Source organism: Macaca fascicularis, chromosome 15, assembly GCF_037993035.2.
Source record: "Macaca fascicularis isolate 582-1 chromosome 15, T2T-MFA8v1.1".
Taxonomy (NCBI): Eukaryota; Metazoa; Chordata; class Mammalia; order Primates; family Cercopithecidae; genus Macaca; species Macaca fascicularis.
This window is the reverse complement of record NC_088389.1, coordinates 41,685,996-41,705,016: the sequence shown is the minus strand read 5'-3', so window position 1 is coordinate 41,705,016 and position 19,021 is coordinate 41,685,996. Positions and strand designations below refer to the sequence as shown.

Here is a 19,021-nt window from a genome sequence, read left to right as displayed (position 1 = left end):
TACAGATAGGGAAACTGAGGCCTACAGAGGAAGGCGGCTGGTCTACACAGGCAGCATAACTGGAATGACAAGCTGGACTTGTGATTGGCAGTTCCTTCAATACTACCAGCTCTCCTTCCTTTCCCCACCCTAACTCCCACATACCCGAAAGCAGGTGAGTTTGACTCATATACAGAACAGACATAGGAGACCTCCCTCTCACCCCAGTATCAGAGATCTTCTTGGCCTGGCCCAGCCTCCCACTTAAGACCTTTTTCCTACCCCCTGGGCAAATTCCCACCCTTCCCTCTGTGAGCCCTGGGCACTAAAGAGTTCAGTTATAATTCACTGTGAAATAAATCCAGGGATTTGAAAGCCTGAAAGCTGCCCCCCCTCCCCACCATTGCCCACCCGCTGCCTGCCTGCCCCATCCCCCACCCAGTTCCCTGGTCTGCCTGCCTTTATTGATGCTGGCCTACCGAGAGAACCATAACGAGGTTCAGACCTCCACTGGTCTCTGGAGGCCTCATTATCCAGGAGGAAAAAAATGTGGTAGAAAAAGGGAGGAGGGCGAAGGGCAGAGATTGATGATTTCCAGGAATAAGGCAGAAAAGTTGGCCTCTGCTGCACCCTTGCCCCTTGTGCGGTGAGAGCTACAGAAATAGAGCTGCTGGTGCAGGCATTTCCAGGCCAGAGGAGGCCCTGGATAGCTCCTCTGCTTTCTGGGGGTCTGCCCGCGAGCACCAGTGCAATTTAGATAGCTGGGGGTGAGGCTCTGCTCCAGCTGCTGCCACTTTTATCCCCAGGGTAAGAGAGTGAGAGGCAAGAACTGGCATTTACAGGGCACTTGCTGTGATCGGGCACTGGGTCAGGCACTTCCAATCCTTTATTTCCACCCCCACCCCCTACCACACACGCATAACCACACACATATGTCCCTATCAGGTGGGTATTAGTCTCTTCCTGCTTCCAATGGAAGTAATGGAATCTCAGAGGTGGAAGCTACTTGCATAAGAGAAGTTGAAGAGAGACCCAGGCCAGTCTGGATAGTTTACTTCAACTATCCTTGCAGCGTTTATGAAATGTAGAGTAATAAAGGCAATACATTTACTGATGGCTTACCAGGGATGTGCTGGCAAATAGTTAACAGCTGGCTCTCCACAAACATTAAACTCTGATTTGTAGCATTTCCCAACTTCTGCGATACAAATATTCCTACCGTGGCGGATTTCAAGGTTTGCAGGTTGCTGTCACTGAGCACAAAGTTGGGAAGATCCAGGCACAGTTGGCTCTTGCGAGCCTATGCAAGCCAGCTGTGGTCCACCACTGACACTTAGTCAACACAGACTCTATTTTAAGTCCTTTACATATATTGACATGAATGAAGAGAATGAGGACTACTTAGATGAGTGGTATGTCAACATTGAGATCACAGGTCATGATGAGGACACCAGGACAGTGAGCTTTGTGAAGGCAGGACCATGGTCATATTAGTTACCATAGTACCTCCCTCAGTGCCTAGCACACAGCAGGTACTTGCTAAATATTTATGATTGCTGAGTCAGGTGACCAAAGTTTTAGTGTAAGCTCTGGCGCCTTCCTGCTCTATGTCCTGGAGCAAATCCTGTCACTTCTCTAGGCCACAGTTTACCTAGTTGTGAAGTGAGAGCTAGGCTTCACTCAGAAGTCACAAACTGAAATGCCACCTGAACCAGGCAGGTGGAGAAATGAGTGAAGCAGGCCAAACATACTCTTTTGTACATTAAATACTGAGGCAGCCGGGCACGGTGGCTCATGCTTGTAATCCAAGCACTTTGGGAGGCCAAGGCAGGTGGATCATCTGAGGTCAGGAGTTCGAGACCAGCCTGGCTGACATGGTGAAACCCCATGTCTACTAAAAATACAAAAATTAGTCAAGCGTGGTGGCGCACGCCTGTAATCCCAGCTACTCAGGAAGCTAAGACAGGAGAATCGCTCGAACCTGGGAGGTGGAGGTTGCAGTGAGCCGAGATTGTGCTACTGTGTTCTTGCCTGAGCAACAAAGTGAGACTCCGTCTCCGAAAATAATAATAATAATTAAAAATAAACACTGAGGTATATTAGTAGTAGTATTTACTATAAATATTTTGGAAAGAAAGACTTGCAGAAAAATATAACACCCATACACATACTACCCAACTTAAGAAATAAAAACTTTACAGATACTGTTGAAGTTCTTTTCTATTTTTCTTTTTTTCAATTTTTTAATTTTTTTTTTTTTTTTTTTAGTGGAGATGAGGTCTCACTATGTTGCCCAGGCTTATTTTGAACTCCTGTCCTCAAGTGAGCCTTCTGTCTCGGCCTCCCTCTTTTCTTTTTTATTGAGCTATAACTTACTTCCTTATCGTAAGTGTAAGGCATTATAAATTGTTTTGTCTGTGTACACTCATGAAACCACTACTCATATTAGGATGTGGACCTGTCCAAATCTTCAGGGAGTCCTCCCTCCCCATGCCAGGCAATTTCTCCAGCACCAAGGTAACCACTGTTTTGTTCTCTATCACTATGGATTGGTTTTGCTAAATTATAAATTTATTTGTAGACTTGGTCCCTATCTCTAAGAATTGGTTTTGCTTATTTGTAAACTTCATATAATTGGAAATCATGAGCCATTTTCATAAGTGTATTTTCAATTTCTATAAAGAGAAACACAATGTACCTCCTTTTTTGTGTCCTAAGCCTTCTTTTTCTCAGTCCCCTTCCCTGTACATGCACTTTTGAAAGTGATTAGAGGTACAGAAAAGTCTTCCTCTAATCTAATAAACAAAATGATACAAACTCAATAAGAGGTGGAAATGCCCCTCAGGTTCAATGCTGGAGAGACTGCAGGGAATGGTGGGGACTATGGCAAACTATGGAAAACACGGTTGTTGTTTTTCTGCTTCCAAATGGCGACAGCATTAGCCAAGTGCAGCAATGTGGAAATGTGGGCCTCCTGTGGCCAAATTTTTCATTTTTTCTTGGGTACAAGAAACCTGGCGTTTTTAAAATTTGAAATATCTTTCTTTTTAAAAAATTTTGGCAACTAATTTTGACTTTTTTAAAACATTTGTATGCCAAACCAAACATTTCTGTGGTTTGTGTAGCCTAGAAGCTGTTGGCTTGCAACCTTTGGATGAGACAGACTATTCCAGTCTGGGGATCTAGAATTCTGGGGTGGCAGCCTGTCTTCCATCAGTTCCTAAGATATAGATCCAATTTGCTCACACATCGTCCCTTGCCCAGGGATGCTGAGAGTGTTTCACAATAGAAAGTGCATCTCCCTATCCCCAGAACCTTATAATTCCTTTAGGTGCTGAGACCTTGGCTTTTATAATAGCTTCTGAAAAAAAAATGGGAGGAGGAAAGAGAGGGAGGGAATGACTTAAGGAAAGGAGAGATAAATTGCCATTTATTGACTATGTCTAATATGTAGACATGGTTTGCTAGGCAATTCTATATACGCCACTTCATTTTGTCTCCATCACCCCCCAGTGAGGTAAGGATTATCACGTTACAGATGAAGAAGCTAAGGCTCAAAGAGGTTGTCATTGCCCAATTCACATAATGAATGTGGCAGAATTAGCTAGCTAATTGCACGGCATTCCATCCTGCAAGGGCACCCCTCATACATGTCTTTCAAAAATGTGCAACACATGCAGACACAGAATGCAAAATTCATTTGTGAAAAGAAGGTAGCTTTGTGGAAAACCCTGCCGAGTGTCTAAAGGTCAGAGGCCGAATGGTTCTGAGTGACTGTGAAATCCAGTCTAACTGACATAGAGATGGAGAACTGAGTGCACTGGAGGGGAAGCCCATGGTCAAAGAGATGCAGCCAGAATCTACTGATTTTTTTTATTCATTTATGGACACGCTCATACATTCGTTTATTTGATTGTTCATTTGTTCATTTACTTATTCAATAAACATCGAGTATGCACTTCCAAGTGGCAGGTACTCTTCAAACACTAGGAATACGAAGTGGGAAAAGCCTAGGCTTTTAAAAAGCTCTCCCTGGAAAGAAGCTAGAAACTCGGTGGCTGATAACAAAAAGCAAATAATTAATAATTAATAATAATAATAATAATAATAACTGATATGATTTGCTCATAGCAGGTCCCAGAAATCAAGGGAAAAAGCTAAGGGGAAAAGGGCTCATCTTAGAAGACATCCAGGAGAGGTGTCAGATCTGGGCTTCTGGATGAGGGGGCTCTCTTAGATGCCTTCTCACATGTCTTTGGCTCTGCTTGGGGCCTGTCTTCTTGGACCTTCATCTTTTAGATGCTCTACCCCCTCCAACATTTGTCTCAAAGGGCCTCTCCACCTTTCTGAACTTTGGTCTTCCCATCGGTCAAAAAAGTAAGCTATTTTCTACTTACAGCTTCAGGGGATGGTATACTTTGAAGGAGATTATGGTGTTCAAAGCCTAGACCTTAAAACCAGATAAATGTGGGTTTAATTGCTGACTGTCACTACCTATGTGTACGATTTGGGGCAGGTCATTTAACTTCTCTGTGCCCCAGTTTCCTCTTGTGTAAACCAGAGTCAAAAATAGTACCTATCTCATAGTTATGGTGAGAATTACATGAGATGAAAGCTCCGAGCCCAGGGCTTAGAGCATAATATTTATTAAATAGAGAATTTTGTGCTGATGAGGATGAGGATACTGGTGGTGATGATGGTATTGATGTTGGTGGAGGTGGTGATGTTAGTGATGGTGTTTTCATGCTGCTGATGATGGCGGGGTAGTGGTGCTGCTATGATGATGATGGTAAAAAGAAGATGGTGCAGATGGTGGTGGTAGTGTTGGTGGTGCTGTTGATGATGATGATGGTGGTGGTGGTGATGATGATGGTGGTGCCAGTGGTGTTGATGATGATGACAATGATGATGATGGTAATTGCAGCCAGGAAGAAAAGATAGTCTGTTCTTCCTACCACCAAGGCAGGAAATGAAAGCCCTCTTACAAAACCTTATCTGAAAAAGCTGTGACTGGGCTAGATGTCTCACTGGAATCAAGAGGAAAAAGGCTGACATTTGAGGGGCCCCATCTGGGATCTCCCAACTTCTCCTATAAACAGCCTCGCCATTCCTCAGCTCCCACTGCCTGTCCCCTTTCCCAGTTCTAGCACACAGAGGGGCCCTGTAGTGAGACAGGTGGGGCGTGCAGCCCTGAGTAATAGTGGAAAATCCAAAAGCCTTGGAAAGATAAATAGGCTTATGCAGATAGTATAAAAGTCCTTTTTCCAAACTCACGTCAGGTAAACCTCAACTGACAGAAACTTGTACAACCACACCAAGACACTCCTACAGATGGATTAAATTAGCCCTCAGATAAACAGGGGAAGGCATGAGCATCAAATCCCCAGTGAATTCTAACTGCTGTTTTCTACTTCTTGAACCTTTACCAAATGCCCTCCAACATCTATGGATTTTGACTGGGAACAGACTCTCATAATGAGAGATGAAAATCTGGTTAAGAGAATGAAAAGAGATGATCCTCTTCACCCAGCCCCATGGCTGGGAGGCAGAGGGGGAAGAACATAGCTTAACTGGAAGAAAGGAATACTGAAACAACCCAAATTCTCTCATTTGTATTTGTATCACATTCCTTCATGTATTTCTTCACTGTGCTCCATGCTTCACCCTGGAAGGATACAGAAATGTCTACAACTCAGGACCTGCCCTCAAGAAACTTACACAATTGGTACTAGGTTTACCATTTTCACATCATTTATATGAATGCACCATCTCAACAAGTCTATGACATTTTCAGTACCCATCTTATGGATGAGAGAACCAAATCTCATAGTGGAAATTTGCAAAGCAATTCCAAATCAGAATTGCAACCACATCTGTCCTATATCATGTCCCATGACTTTTCCCCATACCAGTTTATGCGTGTATTGGGGACAGGTAGACAATTTCAACAGAAGTAGTAAGAGACAAGATAGCAGATTTCACATTGCAAGACTGATTGGAAGATCATCAGGTTAAGCTCTTTCTCCAAGGTCTTTGATTTACTTGGAGGATGAGAGTGGCTACATTTAGCCTATACTAAACTGGTCCTCTAAACTAGACTTGTTTAGAGGACAAGTCTAGTGCTTGACCTTAGATGATCTTCTGATGCTCTAGAAGACAGGAAGACAAGTAAATAAATTATTGTCCATTGGTAAGATCATCTCTCTTTTGAGAAGAATCTGTTCCTTTATAAAATAAATATTTATTTAGCATCCCCTGTGTGCCAGGCATTGCTGAAGGCATGGCATATCTAATGTGAACCTGACATGCTATGGAGCAGAGAAGAAAGGCACCCAATCCAGTCTTAGGGTCACCTGATTCCCTTTGTCACAACCTCGCCAAGAAACCTAATTACAATTTGGCTCCCATATAGGTCTGCCCTCAGGGAGAGAATAGGCTGTTTACATGGATTTTCCACATTCTGGCCCATGTGACTGTTCATTTTTTAATTAAAATTAATCAACTGGCCTCTCAGTCAGTCAGACAAGCTCTGATCATGTGGACTTCCATGGCTGTTTGTTCACAGTTGCCTCTCAATACACATCTAAGCATGTACCATTTTATTTCATTTCATTTTATTCTTTAAAGAAATAATTGTAATCTGGCATGAAAACTGGGCATCTATGGAGAATAGAAAAGGGAGCTTCTAGGATTTTTTTTTTTTTTTTTTTAATGGAGTCTTGCTCTGTCACCAGGCTGGAGTGCAGTGGCTCAATCTCAGCTCACTGCAACCTCCGCCTCCCAGGTTCAAGCAATTCTCCTGCCTCAATCCCCCAAGTAGCTGGGACTACAGGCACATGCCACCACACCCAACTAATTTTTGTATTTTTAGTAGAGTTGGGGTTTCACCATGTTGGCCAGGATGGTCTCGATTTCTTGACCTCGTGATCCGCCCGCCTCGGCCTCCCAAAGTGTTGGGATTACAGGTGTGAGCCACCGCACCTGGCCAAGCTTCTAGAATTTTTATGGTAGCTGTATCCCTGATACTATGTTATCTTTCTAGTCTTATTTAGCTTTCTCCTTTCACCCACTTTAAAAAATATCATCATGTTGGATTTTATGTTATGAGCTTTATTAAATCATTTCTGAAACAATTGGTTATTTTCAAATCCTGGTTTCCCTACCTAACAGCTATGGAGCATGGGGAATTTACTCTCTTATGACATAAGATTAATGCCCACCTCACAGCATCGTGGCAAGAAATAATAAGATAATGCATACAGTAATTAGCACAACAAATATACTCAATATATTTTAGTAGTCATTATCATCATCATCATCATTATTTTTAAAGAGGAGGCTATAAATAAGTGCCTATAAGCTCTGCCTGACGGGGCTAGGAAAAGTGCCAAAGAAGACATAAGTTTTGAGCAGACATTGAAAAGATTCTCAAAGTGACGAAATGGGGAAGGGCATTCAGGGAAGGGGAAGAGCAAGAATGAATTCACCGTGGGCAACCTCAGGGAACTGAAGGCAGACCTGTATGACATGGCAGCAGGTGACAGCAGGAGGGGTTCTCTGCCTTTCCAGGGTTTTGAACTATAGGTTGGTTCATAATAGCCCATTTACTCTCAGACTGCAGTGTGCATTGGAGTCATCTGACAGGCTTGCTAAAATGCAGAGTCTCAGGGCCTGGCCTCAGAAAATCCAATTCATTAAATCCAAAGCAGGTCTGAGGAATCTGCCGGTAATTTAACACACTCCCACGGCAATGCTGATGAAAGTGGTCTTCAGCTCATGCTTTAAGAAATGCTTCTCCACACTTTTCTCCCATCCTCCTGCTGTAGCCACACACATGTATGCACACATACACATGCAAACACACACATGCGCGCGCGCACACACACACACACGCACACACCCCTCCTCCCCCAACCTTATCCCAACTCCACGAATGGGTTGAACATTAGTCAATAATTTTCTGAAGGGCCTTTCTGATTGTGTCTCCACCCCCAAGTTCTGCTTCTCCTCAACCCTTGTTCCTGCCAGGGAAATACAGAACCATGACACATACGGTGAACACAAATATTATTTTAATCTTATGGCTCCTGTTATTGCAAGTACCCAGGCAAGTTCTCCATGTAAAAGCCAGGGTGAGGTCAGGACTTGGAAGGTCCCAGAAGAGGTGGGGTGGTTGAATGTGATGCCAACACGGAGGTGGGTCCCTCCCAATCCCAAGCCCATCTGACCTCTCTCTCCCTCTTCCCACAGAGAGTTGTCTGCACTGCTGGTCTCAAGTGGTATCCTCACCCTGCTCTGATTCACTGCGTCAAAGGCTGTGAGGTGAGTCACCAGGAAGGCACTCCTCGGTTCCCTGGAAATAATCCTGCTGTTGTTATTGTTATTGTTATATTAATGTTGGCTATCCTTTGCCATACCTACTGAGTGTTGAAAATATCCATTTAGCAGACTTCTTGGACGGGGATTAGCAGCCTCATTTTACAGATGATGGAATTGAGGCACAGAGATATAAAGAAGCATATTAAAAAGCATAGGGAATGGAGTTGGGTTCCAGGCCAGGCTTTTGTGGCTCCAGAGCCTGTGGTCTACAAAATATGGAATCTGTAAGAAAGGAAGGGCAGGAGGCTATAATGATTTACTGTCTAGAATATGCTAATGTTGGAAATTTACCAACATTGTTACATTTAACCTTTACAGAGTCATGTGAGGTGGTTTTCTTTTTAATTTCCATGTTACTGATGACCTTTACTTGCAGACCTATTCCTTCTGCCCACATCTTAGTCATTTACTCATGCCTCAACCCTAGAAGGAATATGAATGCCTTACACCTAACCATTGAGCTGAAGTGGAAGAGCCTTTATAACCCTTAAATTCTATGACTTCACAGTTGAGCCATTCCTTAGAGCTTGGAATTATAGAGATCTGGCTCGGTGTCTCAGTGACAAGCTTGGGAGGACTCAAGAAGCATGGTTCTTGGGACATCAGCTGTGTCCTGAAGGGAGGGCTGTCCACGGAACTCAAAGACATTTCTGCACATTACTCTGCCCCTTGTGGCTCTTCCCAGCTGGCAGTGAAAAAACGGTCCCAAATCCCTTCCAGGTGGATGGCCGAATCTCTGTGGTTCATCCAGAGCCCACTGAGGAAAACGCAGGTGAAAAGGATCAGACCATGCCCTAGAAAAATTTGTATTTGATGAAAGTATTAGAACGCCAGAACCAGAAAGACTCTTTTACTAATCTCAACTAACCTTTTATTTTTAAAATGGGTAAACGGAGACCCAGGCAGTGGCTGGATCTAAAATTTGATGGAATGCCAAAACTGGGAAGGCTCTTAATTTGATCTAGCTCTATTTTCTTGGTGTGTAGAGTAGAAACCAAGGGCCAGAGAGGGGATGGAATGTCCAAGTTTGCACAGCATGATAACCACAAAGACAAAACATGGGCCCAGCTCTTCTAACGTCCAGGCTGGTGCTTTTTCTCCTGCTGCCTGCCTATGATCCATTCCCTAATCTGTGTCACAAGACAGTCCCTAGGTCATACATTTTTTTCTCTGCATTGTTGAGGGATTTCCTGAGGGCACTTGACATTGTACTTGACTTTAGGAACCCCATTCTCCCAGGCTTCAATTAGGAATGGCAAAATCAAAGCCAAGGCCCTGTGGCTGTTGCTTACTTCTATTTCTTTGGGTCAGTCCAGCATTGTGGGAAAAGAAAGCTTGAGTTACCTGGGCACTCATTCTGCTGAGTCAGTGGTCTGGGCAACCAGTGTGACAGCAGAATTCAATCCTTCCTTGGACTCAGCAGTGAGACCCAAGAGACCCTCACCTGTCAGACTCTGAGCCCTGTCAGTGATGTTTATCGCCTTTGCCCTTGCAGGTGCCCCTCATCTCCTTTCCTCTTTAGCTTTGTTCTAATAGTGCCTTGTCTGGAGCTGAAAATTATGCTTAGAAGACATACAAACTCTGGGACTATCAACCTCGAGTATCCAGAGGTATCCAAGATAAAGAAAGGGTTTGGGGACCCTTGAGCCCCTGTTTTCTGTACCATGCTGGGTCCAAAGTGATCATTCACTCACTTGTTCATCAAAGCTTCACTGAGAACCTCTTATATGCCAGATACTGTTCCAGTTCTGGGAATATATTGGTGTTAGTCCAGTGAAAATAGTATTATGCTCTCCTGGAGTCATCTATGATATCTTATTGCCTGTCATCCATCCATCCATCCATCCATCCATCCATCCATCCATCCATCCATCATTTTAATAAATAAATTTGTGGAATCTATATTTGATAAAGTTTTGCACAAATACCAGACATTTTGCTAGCAATCTAGGATACATAAATGGATGATGCTCACATTATAGTGAAGGATATAGACAATTAAAGAGATAATTTTAAAATTCTGAAGAGCTATCACAGAATCAAATAAAAGAGGCTATGGCAGCACAGAGCATCCTGAGGCTATTAGGGGTGGCATTTTGGAGAGGTATCATTTGAGCTAGATCTTGAAGGATGGTTTGTTTGTCTGAATGCGTTACTAGTAGAAGTAGCAACATGAGATACACCAGAGACAGGAGAAATCTCTAAGTACCAGAGCTTTTCTCATGTTGTTCCCTGTCTCTAGAAATTCTCTCTTCTCCACCCCCATCTAATTAACTCCTACTCATCTTTATGATCTCAGCTGAAGCGTCATTTCCTCAGGGACACCTTCACTGAGTTCCCTGTCTAGATCAAATCTTTCTACTCTTTAATAGCATCATGCACCTCTTCTCCATAGCTCTTATTAGAGTTGAAATTGGTTAATTAGATGTGTGATTATGTGATTAAAGTCTGTCTCTTCACCAAAGTATAAGGTCTGGAGGGGTAGGAACTATATCTATGTAGATTCACTATTGCATCCCTTTCCTTAGCATAATGTGTAACACATAGTAGGAATTAAATACATAGGATTGAATAAAGATAAATGGATGGATGGATGGATAGGTGGATGAAAGGGTATGGTTGCAGGAAAGAACATATAGGGTAAAGTAACTAGTGATGGGACTGGAGAATGTTTTTCTGGGCTCAAATAAAAAAGTACCACCTTCATTTAATTTTTCTCTTTTTCCCTAGCTACTTCTTTACCAAGCCAGTTCGTTTAATTCTAAGGAAGGGACAATTAGTCTCCATCATTATTCTGTTCATTTATTACATAAAAAAGAACATAGCCCACAGGCAGACCTCCCGAGGCAGGAAGGAAAAGAAAGGGTTTATCCTTCATTGTTTGTACCCCGATGTTCTAATGTGAATGTGATGTGTTCATTCTGGTGGTCACACAGCAGAGTCACATCTGAACTCACAGCCATGTGCATGCATACCCACATACCTGAGCTCAGGTCTTCCTTGCTCTTAGAGCTCTATCTAGCTGTGATCTTTTTAGGACTCTAATAGTGGAGTGAGGAAATGAAATCTGGCATCATGAGTTCAGGGTGCAAAGGTTCTGTGAGTGAGAATTTGGAACACAGAGGCAAAAGCCAGGAATGCCACCTGGGATGGAGCTTGGTTCTTTCTGGAGCAGTGAAGATGGGAAAGGGAGATCACTGGATCACAGAAGGCATGCTCGGATGCAAAGATGTTAAACCAATGACGTCTCTTTCCCATGAATGAGTTACTGAGCTTTAGAGACCCCAACCAGCACTTTAATCAGAGTGGTTTCACTTTCATCTGCTTTCTATATTGAAATGTCACACAATATTGCATTTGATGGTGAGGAGAGGGGTAGGTTCACTATTTTGAGAAATTACTGGACTAATCTGGCCTCTTTATTTCATTAGTGGGAGTCCTGAGGCCTAGAGGAGATAAAGCTACTTAACCAAAACCACGAAGTAACCACCCCATTGGCTGAGGTTGGGAGGACTAGAACCCAGGTTTTCTCAATCCCTGCCAGCTGCCCTTGACACTATGCTAGTACAGTTACATCCCACTGCAGAAACATTACTAAGAGCCAAAGTTGTATGCAGCCTTAAATGAGGTGACTGGGAGGCAAAGACAAACTAGGCATTGCCCATGTCCATGAAGAGCTCACAGTCTTGCACCAGCTACAGAAACATAAACAGACCACAGAATACAATGTGCTAGCGGTTGGGATTAGGAAATACAAGTGACTAGGGAATCCAAGAGACTCTTGGACTTTCCCCTAAAAAGGCTCTGGGTTCAGATAAATAAAGGCTTGACTCTATTATCTTTTCTTCATCTTGGGTGTGTCCCGGGGTGGAAAAACACATAGAAGAAAAGAAATAAATCAGCATATGCTAGAACAGCCGAGAATGATGAAGTAAAAAACCATAGAGCCAACTTAGATTTAAATCACTTACTCTGACTGTGCCAGTGTGATTTGGGGCAAGTCCCTGTCTTTGAGTCTCCACATCTTCATCTGTAGAGTGAGAAAAACAATACCTATCTCACTTATTGTTTGGAGAGCAAAAGAAGAAAACAAACATGTAAAACATGTGACATCAAGTATATCTGCTCTCCTTGTGAGAGGGAGCCCACCATCACACACAGACCATGATGCCAAATTTCTATGAGTTCTTACATTTTATCTTTTGTTTTTAAATACTTCTTGGGGCAGTTTACATTCAGCTTCCTAACATATTTGCATATATTTTATTATAAATTATGTTTTTAATTATTACTGAAAAAAGTGGGAGAAGGAGGCTCACGTTTCCTGGTCATGTCTTTGAGTAACATGAGCCCTCTTTCAGGAAGATGTAAGTCATTTAATTTGTGGTTTTGCATACCCAAGCACACAAGAGTATGTACCTCAGCATAACTGTACTCTAGTTGGAAAAAACTGGGTAAGAGTCTTTATGAATGGTACAAAGAAAGATAAGAGTCTTTATGAATGGTAGAGGTGATAACTTATCCAAGGGGGTGTTGGGGATGTGAAGCCTGGCCAGCTAATCGTGGAGGGCTGTGAAAAGATGACAGACACCCGAAGGACTGCAGACGTCAGCTCCCACTCACTCCAGGATGCTAACAAGGCCTCATTTCCTGCTTCTCTCTCACTTTCCAGCCCTTCATGGGAGATAATTACTGTGATGCCATCAACAACCGAGCCTTTTGCAACTATGACGGCGGGGATTGCTGCACCTCCACAGTGAAGACCAAAAAGGTAGGCCAGGGTGCAGTCCTCGACAGCTGCCTCCTGCCCGCTTCTCCAGCTTGTGGGGCCAGGATCACTGCTACATGGCTGGACAACCCTTGTCCTAACTGTGTCAGCACTGTCCACAAGCTTTATTTCATTTTATTTTTTTATTCTTTTGGTCAGTAGTTGAACTAATATCATGGGCTAGGCCCTGGCTGATTTTTACAGATGTGGTTCTCAAAGCTTAGAATCAGGTACAGAAGCAGATAATAAAACTGCAATACATACTTTCAGAAAGGAAGGATGAAGTGCTTGGGGGGCTAGGCAAGAGGTCAGAGAAGGCGCTGCAGAGCAAGAGGCATCTGCACTGAAACTTGAGGGATAAGAGGAAGGGGTGAGGAGGTGGTCAAAAGAATGGTGTCTGGAGCAGGACACTGGCATGTAAAATCCCAGAGAGAACATACATTTTTAGGGGGTAGGGCTGAAGTCTAGGAGAGAGAAAATAGTACATCCCTAATGAGGTCATTTACAGTCTTATGAGCATTTAATTATCTCTTATTTGTCATACCTGTAGAATTAGGGAAAGATGGTCATGGTTTTTTTTCTTTATATTATTTTTTTCTTTATTCTTTAATCACCCAGGAGTGATTCAAGTGTTTATAGTAAACCAAAGAAAAAACATTCGATAGATGCATGTTAACCCCTCACAGAAAAGTGGCCACCTCCATTTTTCTCTGACTGCCACTGAGACCAGAGTGAGGAGCCCCAGCCAAGAGTTGGGAGCGAGGTGGTAACCCAGCCAGCCTGGGCTGAGAAGCGTTCTTGTGATGAATGAGTTAATGGAAAACTATTTCTATTTTTATATTCCTCTGCAATCTGAGCTGAAAGATCATTTCATCTGTGTCATTTTAAAGAAGAGGGAACTGAGTTTCTGAGACAGGAAAAGCAAAGAATCATAGTCAGTCATGCCTAAAGAGCCCTCTATGACTATCTTGGCCCAAACGTTTCATTTTATTAATAGGGGCACTGAGGCCCATAAAAGACGAATGATTTGTCCCAGGTGACAAAGTGAGTGATAGAAAGAGTGAGGTTCCTGGATTCCAATCCCAGTCCCTTTATTTTGCAACATCCTTAGGAGAGTTGGTTTCTTCAAGAAAGAAGCTCTGACCCAAAATACAGGAACAAATAGGACAAGACCCAAGGAACACATTCTAATCGAATGGCTGTTACTGAATCTTTTGGTTGAGGAATAAAGATTCTGGGATTGTCCAGGATCAGTCAGTCCCATGTGGGCAATACTTTTCAGATGCCTACCCTTCTTTGGTTTCGGTTTGGTTTTGATTTTTGATAGGACACTGAAGGTGTACAATTTTTGCTTAAGTAGGGGACAATAAAATTCATTTTCTGTTAAGGAATTTTATCATTTTTTTCTAATTATGAAATAATGCATATTGGAAAATTCAGAAAGAAGAAAACAAAAGAATTCACTTATTATCTTAAAACCCAAAGAAAACCACTGCTTTTTATTTTGGTGTATTTTATTCTGTGTATTTTGTTAAGTGTGAGGGTATTTTTGTCTATGTATATATCACTGCCTTTCTAGCTTGCAATCTTGTTTTGCTTAGTTTTGTTTACTTAGCATAGGAAATCTTAGACATAAGAATTATTTGCACTGAGCACAGTGGCTCATGCTTGTAATTCCAGCACTTTGGGAGACCAAGATGGGCAAATCACTTGGGACCAGGAGTTGGAGACCAGCCAGAGCAACACAGGCAGACCCTTGTCTCTACACATAATAATAATAATAATAATAATAATAATAATGTAGCTAGGTATGGAGGCGCATGTCTGTAGTCCCAGCTACTTGGGAGACTGAAGCAGGAGAACCACTTGAACTCAGAGATGTCAAGGCTGCAGTGAGCCGTGATCATACCACTGCACTCCAGCCTAGGCGATAGGGTGAGAGCCTATCTCAAAATTAAAAAAAAAAGAAAAAAAAATCTGATAGTAGTATAAACATCTCAGCTGTATTTTTTGCTGCATTGTTGTTTATTATATGGTTGTGATGTATGATAATTTATGTAACAATTTACTTCAACTCTTATTTTTAACTTTTGGATTATTTCCTTTTTCTTATAACTAAAATGATACTCATGAGCATCTTTGCACATAAAATACTTTTATAGCTCTAATTATTTCTTTATCGTTGATCCTTACAATTGAAATGCTAAGGGAGGGGTGTAAGCATATTTAAGGCTCTTGATACCTGTTTCCAAATGAATATAGTGAACAATATTATCCATTTTCTTCCATTGGAATCAGCCACCTTTGAACGTGAATGGACGATGAAGTTTGTATTTGAAACAGAAGTTTGTACAGAATTATGGCTCCATCTGACAACAGTGGCTGGAGAAAGAGCAGCTCTATTTAAAATAACGTTCCTACCTATTGTAACTTAGGTACTAAAATATGAAATATGAAGCTGATTTTTTGACAGAGAACTTTCCAAAATGGATTCCTCTCTCTACGGAGTGCATTGTGGGAATATGAAGTCATGAGATTGAGGTTCAGGTTCAGATTCCAAATATTTATTTATTTATTTATTTATTTATTTATTTATTTATTTTGAGATGGCGTCTCGCTTTGTCGCCCAGGCTGGAGTGCAATGGCACGATATCGGCTCACCGCAACCTCTGCCTCCCAGGTTCAAGCGATTCTCTTGCCTCAGCCTCCCAAGTAGCTGGGATTACAGGTGCCCACCACCACATCTGGCTTATTTTTGTATTTTTAGTAGAGATGGGGTTTCACCATCTTGGCCAGGCTGGTTTTGAACTCCTGACCTCATGATCTACCCACCTTGGCCTCCCAAAGTGCTGGGATTACAGGCATGAGCCACTGTGCCTGGCCAGGTTCCAAATTATTATAGTAACTTTACCATATACATATTATTTGAACATCAAGCCACCATTTTGGCTCTCTGTTCCTGTACTGAGTTCCAGTGCAGCAATTTCAGACTCCCAGGCCCTGAGATAAGCACAGACTCTTCACTAAGGAACCCCAGAACCGGTTCTTTGCTAGCTCTGATGCATTTCATACTCTTTTTTCTTCCTTGTCTACCCACATTATAAATGTAGTTGGGCTTTTTATGTTAAGAAATCCTCTTCTTCCACTTTAAATTCTTGTTTCTTCCTGTTGGCTGAGGGTGTAGAATGCAGATGGCCAAGCTGCCTTCATCCAATGAGTTGAATGTCCATTGAGGATCTCTGTGTACTCAGCACCAGACCAGGTTGTAGACAGGCAGTATTTCTGCCCTTGTGAAACTTGTAGTCTATTAGGGGAGCCTGTTATTAAGCAGGGAGCCACACAACTATTGCACTTAATTACTTTTGTGGAAGAGGCAATGATGAGGAAGTGTGAGATTTTATGGAGAACAGCATGAAGGTCCAAGAAAGCTTCTCTGAGGAAGGGACATTTACATGGAGATCTGAAGAGGGAGCAGGAGTCTTCCTGGTGAAGGTGAATAGTGGTTGGGGGTAGAAGAGGAAAGGTCTCTTAAAACTGTACATGAAGTGTGGATTAGAGAGACTAACGGCCTCCTTTATGGCAGATAGGACTTTGCCATCATTATTTCAGTTGTGGACAGGTGTTTGGGGCTTTTCAGATGCAAGTTTCCTAGAAGTCTGACTTCTGGAAAAGAATAGTGTCTCAAATTAAAAACACACTTCCTACAATTTAGACTTCCCAGTTTGACTTTTAAGGGAACTTCAACTTCTTGAAACTTTTATCCTCTTTCTTGGACACCCCCAAATACTCCCTGCAGTAGACTGGCTTAAAGGTGGTGATAGATGGAGACAATAAATAAGAACACAAGACTTCCCCAAGTGAACCACTGCATGTTTCAGACACTCTGCCAGACACTTGGCCTCTGCAATCCTCTTTAATCCTCTTGTCAACACAGAGAGGTCACTATTCTTATCCCCATCACACAGATGAACCAGTCTGGGCTTGGAGTATATATGGGACTTGCCCAAGTTCACTTGGCAAGTGAGTGGGGAAGCCCAAGTTTGAACCCAGTTCTGTCTGACTCACAAGTTCTGCTTTTTCTCCTGCATGGTGCTGAGTTTCAGAAGAAAGCACACGGGGTGCCTATGTCCCCAGCACACCTCGGCATGACCCTCCCCATTCTGGTTGGAGACATTTCACCATAAGCCCAGACTGCCAGGGAACCTTGGGGGTGGGACCCCTCCCTTGGCAAAGAGGAGAGCAGTTTTTCCCAGCAGCAGCAGGGATGGGGTTGGGGGAAGATAAGTCTCCCAGCCTTCCCATCATCCTGACATCCCCGGCAGCCCAGACTGGAGTTTCCCCTGGGCATCCACAGGACAGAAGAAAGTGCTGGTTTCTGTTTCCATCTTCCACCTTAGGAAGCCTCTCAGAGAAGGAGAGAGGTTACTTTCCTTTCATGCCTCTGCCCTTACCTGCTGGACCTGTTTAGGTCCCACTTGTCCCCTCAGCCCCAGTCCCATATCATGAGACATTCCCTTCCCTTACGCACCCAGGCTAGCACTCAGAGAAACTCACCCCTGGGTGACTTCCAAGCAATTTTCTAAATTATAGGAATTCAGTTAACTGAGCACTTACTATGTGCTGGGCTATGGCTGGGATCTCTGTGCATCTCTCACTTAAACTCCAGAATGTTTCAGCCAAGTAGAATGTTGAGGTTGAGGGAAGTGGAATCATTTGTACAAGGTGACAGAGCTGTGTTTGGGATTTAGGATTTCCTAACTCTGAACGAATGGTAATAGCTAAGAGTTATTGCTTTGCTTTACATGTCATTTCATTTCATCAGCACAATAACCCTGCTGTAGATGTTGTTCTTTTTTTTCTTTTTCTTTTTCTTTTGAGATGAAGCGTCACTCTGTCACCTAGTCTGGAGTGGCTCACTTTAGCCTCAACCTCCTAATAAGCTCAAATGATTTTTCCACCTCAGCCTTCCAAATAGCTGGGACTACAGACACACATCACCACACCATGCTAATTTTCATATTTTTTGTATAGAAAGTGGTCTTCTTGTATTGCCCAGACTGGTCTTGAACTCCCGGGCTCACATGATCCTCCAGCCTCAGCCTCCCAAAGTGCTGAGATCACAGATGTGAGCTGCCCTAGGTGTTATCTTTTTAATCCTCATTTTATAGATGATGAAACTGGGGCTTAGAAGGGTTAAGTTCACACAGTTAGCAAGTGGTAAAGCTAAGATGCAAACCAAGAGAACTTAAGCGGCACAGCACCTGCCTCTAATCCCTGGGAACATCCTTTTGCAATGGGCTTGTGTCTTGCCCAAGCATCTTGTCCTGCCCCTTGTGGGTAATCTTCTTGCTTTGTAGACCTCCAAGAATGAAGTTCTTGGTATGAACTCCAGGCCCAGAGTTAAGCACTCAGCATCTTCTCCCAGACTTCCTTCTTGCCAGTTTTCCACCTAAATTTCTTCCCAGTTCCCAGGGCTAGGGCCTCTGCGATGCCTTGGCACAGCATGATGACTGTCTGCTCCCTTCATTCTCCCTCCCGTATTTGTCTGTACAGACACCAGCTGTTCCCCACATCCGCCTTATGGGGTGACCTGGACCCGGCTGGCAGACAAGAGCAAGACAGTGCAGGAAACTCTGTCTGACAGGGGTGTCCAATTTCCCACCCAGACACCTGCCTGCAGTGTGAGGCAGACAGGAAGGGGCAGGACTCAGCCTCTCAGGATGTCAGTTTATTATTTTCCTGTTGGAGCCTTGAGGAGCCTCAAATACAAAGCAGATTTCCAGAATGGTCGCTCCAATGGTTTCCCTTCATGACAAAAAATATTGAGTTTATAATTGGAATCATTCTAAGTAAGCATGTGTTGGGGTGTGAGGGAGAAAAGGGAAACAACCTTAA

The 19,021-nt window shown here is 43.0% G+C and overlaps 1 protein-coding gene across 2 annotated transcripts in view; it reads left to right on the top strand.

The window, feature by feature from the left end:
* Positions 1–19,021, top strand: part of PAPPA (pappalysin 1) — a 246,711-nt gene that overhangs the window by 217,219 nt on the left and 10,471 nt on the right. For both annotated transcript variants that reach the window (XM_015436678.4, XM_074016697.1), the window contains 2 exons: positions 8,230–8,301; positions 13,031–13,129. In XM_015436678.4, the coding sequence (XP_015292164.2) occupies positions 8,230–8,301; positions 13,031–13,129 (171 nt within the window). The remainder of the gene's footprint in view (positions 1–8,229; positions 8,302–13,030; positions 13,130–19,021) is intronic.